The sequence below is a fragment of the Aethalodelphis obliquidens genome, unplaced genomic scaffold (genome assembly GCF_003676395.1).
Source record: "Aethalodelphis obliquidens isolate GAN/ISIS:26980383/991018 unplaced genomic scaffold, ASM367639v1 scaffold70, whole genome shotgun sequence".
In the NCBI taxonomy this organism is placed as follows: domain Eukaryota; kingdom Metazoa; phylum Chordata; class Mammalia; order Artiodactyla; family Delphinidae; genus Aethalodelphis; species Aethalodelphis obliquidens.
Genome location: NW_020838014.1, coordinates 3,378,174 through 3,381,351, shown reverse-complemented (window position 1 = coordinate 3,381,351; position 3,178 = coordinate 3,378,174). Strand labels below are relative to the sequence as shown.

Below are 3,178 nucleotides of genomic sequence, written 5' to 3'. Positions count from 1 at the left end.
ATAAACCACTCTCTAAGCACATTTACTGGAAAACAGTGTTTAACTATTGAAGGTTTAGGTTAGAATTTAGGATGATTCCTCTCTGTTAGATCCCTTAGCACTCTACCACTATTCCTAAAATCTTTCATAATCATAATAGTTTTTCATGACATCGAAAGCCAAAACAGCATAAGTTGCTGGGAAGTGTCTCAAATTACCTTAAAGACTACAAAGGATTTAGACTTCTACATGTAAAATGATCGTGGCCTCTTTTCTAGGCTTTTGGAGTATAACTTTCATAAGTCAGTAGGCCCACCAGAGTAATTAAATTAAATAGATTAAAATATACTGTTTACTGAGTTTTGGTGAAGTTTTATCTTGTGTATTTGAATGACAGGATAAAGTAGTATATTGCAAATTTCATATATTCCTTACTCTCTCTCTCTACTCCAGCCCCGTTTCAGCCTTTGGAAGTAGGTGTCTCCAGTATGCTGACACCGTTTGTTCCTTCAGCCGTTGATCACATTACTCTGTAGCTTTCCCATATTCATTTTCTATGTCAAGACAAACCTCGTGGCCCTCTGTTAAGACAGCCTGATTAACGCTGTCTTTCATTAGTATTTCATGTTCCTGTTCTCCATTTTACCTGCACTCTGCCCTTTCATGTGGAAACCATCCTTCATATGAGCTGGAAATGCTCTTTCACTCACCTTCTCTTCTAAAGCCCTTAAGCTCGCTAATGCATGAATGGGTATGGGTATGGATGAAATAGTACTCAAATGTACACATGGTGTTGTGAAATATATCGATATTTTATTAGTTTTATTCCAGGTAAACACATTTAACCAAATTGCAAATTACATCACAATTGAAGTTAGATAGAAAATCCCACCACATAGGACTTCTGAGGTTTGGTACAGTAGTTTGTTTTGATGGCTTCATGTATACAATCACTATAGTCAGTATTACACTTGCCACACTTACAGCTTATAGCTACAGGGTAGGAGAAATAAGGAGTAACATGGCGTGGGCATCCTGGTATTTCTACAGTCTTGTACATGAAGTCTCTATATGTACAAACATCCTGGGACAGAGCATATTTGGGAAGAAACAGCTTGCCATTGAAGTCCTGGGGAAAGAATTAAAAAAGGAGCATACTGTGATAGGACTTTAGAAAGTATATAGATAATGGAAACAGATAAAAATCAATTCACTTATATTCCTTTGTCACAAACAGGACTGGAGGAGGATTCCTTAGTTCCATTCCCCGGTACTAACTCAACATATCCACACTAAATCCCATAGAGACAAAAGTGACACCCCCTCTTTTACCTTATATCATGAGAACAAGATAAGTTTTAAATAAATTTTGGAAGTAAAACTGTTATAAAATTATCTGTATCCACTGTGCTGAGTAGATACTGTAACCTGTGTACTCTACCTCTACAGAGCCAATAACTGTTAGATTTTGGAAATGAGGTTGTGTTTTATCTCATTTTCTCTCTGGATAGAAATGGACTGAGTCTAGGTTTATCTAATTTTCAGCTAAAAGAAGTGAAATGAACTACATACCCGTGTCATACAATATCCAGCACAGATGGTAGTGTTGATGGTTAGGCAGTAAGCACACTCTTTCCTTTCGACATGCATCATATACTCAGTTGGAATACAAAGAGCCATTGCTTGCCCACATGCAAGGCCAAAAAGCATGGACATCAGGAAGATAGCAGTCATGCTAAATCAAAGATAAAATTAAAGAATCTATTACATGTATCCTTTAGGACATTCAGAAGGGACATTCAGAAAGAGCTATAATGTGTGTGTATGTGTGTGTGTGTGTAAATATATGTATTTATTGAATGCCTTCTTTGTCCTAGGCCCTATATTAGGTGTTTTTACATAGTTAATACTCTCAGTAACCTTTCTTTATGTATTTAGATGTGGCTATGATCCACATACCCCATAGTGACAGAGCTCACATAGTGAAAGTCCTGTTTGCAGGTGCCACTTAGCTCCACTGGGCAGTGAAATGGCAAGCCTGAAACACTATAACAGAAAAGTGGCAGGGACACGTATGTCAACTAAGTACAAAATAATTCATTCAATGGAAACAATCAAAATACCTGCCTTTATCATTATAAGAAGTGAGTTAACAGGCTTCAGTAAGGGCTTTCCCAGAAATGTGCTTTTCTAAAAACTTTGATTCAATAGCTTAAAAGGCCAACAAACTGGTCATAATAAGAAAAGGCAAAGAAATCAAGGAAGTGCATAATCAAACTTCAGTACCAGCTCAATGCAAACAGTCTTGCATATGATTCTACCCAATGCCTGTCAAGAAAGACAAGGCTAAAGGTCAGCTAAATCTACCACTGGTGTTAAGGGGCTAACCCAGAAATCTAAAAACCCCTCTTCTCAACCCTTAGGATATCCTTTAAGGTTGAAAGAATTAGAGTTGGAAAAATAAAATTATTTTACACAGAAATTGTATGGAATTCATTATCTTAAAAAGATTGTGGAGGCAAAAAATACAGATTGACACAATGAGAGTAATACAATCAAGGATGACAGGTCCACTGTAAGTTAGCCAGGAAAGTAAAATAAGTTTTGGGTGAACGGAAGACAACAGAGGATCCACTGTGCCTCAGGCAGAATACGTATCTCTGTAGAGCCTGTCTGATGAAGAGTGTGTTCACTATCAACTGGACTTTGTAATGAGTTGGATAATGTTATGACTTATAATTATTTAAGTTTTGCTACTGAGAGAGGGTAATCAAGTTTCAGACTTTTGGATGTAAGTTGATCACTTCAAAGATTGTACAGTTAGCTAGGCATATTTGGATTTTTTTCCTTCTCAAGTATCATTGTCAGAAAAGAAAATACATATCTTAATGGACTAGTATTACCTTTGAACACAAACTTGTTTTATTATTCTATTAAATAAATTATAATTCATTAAATGTTGTTATTCAATCATGAAAAATGTATCAAGATTTTTCTCAATTTTTTCCTCAAATCTATCAATTATATCCCAAGAGCATCTTTAAGCTACATACACTGAAACTTCCATTAACTGAAATCTCATAGACTCTGCCTCAGTTAACAAGAATTTTTGTCTTTAATTAGCTTGTAAGAAAAAAATGAAACCACATTCAACAAGCTACCAGGTATTTATTTTAAATGTCAACTTCCAGAGATTAGT

General features: G+C 35.8%; 1 protein-coding gene across 1 annotated transcript; it reads right to left on the bottom strand.

Moving 5' to 3' along the window:
• Positions 1-776: 776 nt before the first annotated feature.
• On the bottom strand, positions 777-2,953 carry TSHB (thyroid stimulating hormone subunit beta). Its single transcript, XM_027090968.1, has 2 exons — positions 1,552-2,953; positions 777-1,108 (listed from the first exon to the last, which is right to left on the bottom strand). The coding sequence occupies exons 1-2, from the start codon at positions 1,711-1,713 to the stop codon at positions 854-856; spliced, it is 417 nt and encodes a 138-aa protein (XP_026946769.1). The 5' UTR covers positions 1,714-2,953; the 3' UTR covers positions 777-853.
• Positions 2,954-3,178: the final 225 nt, after the last annotated feature.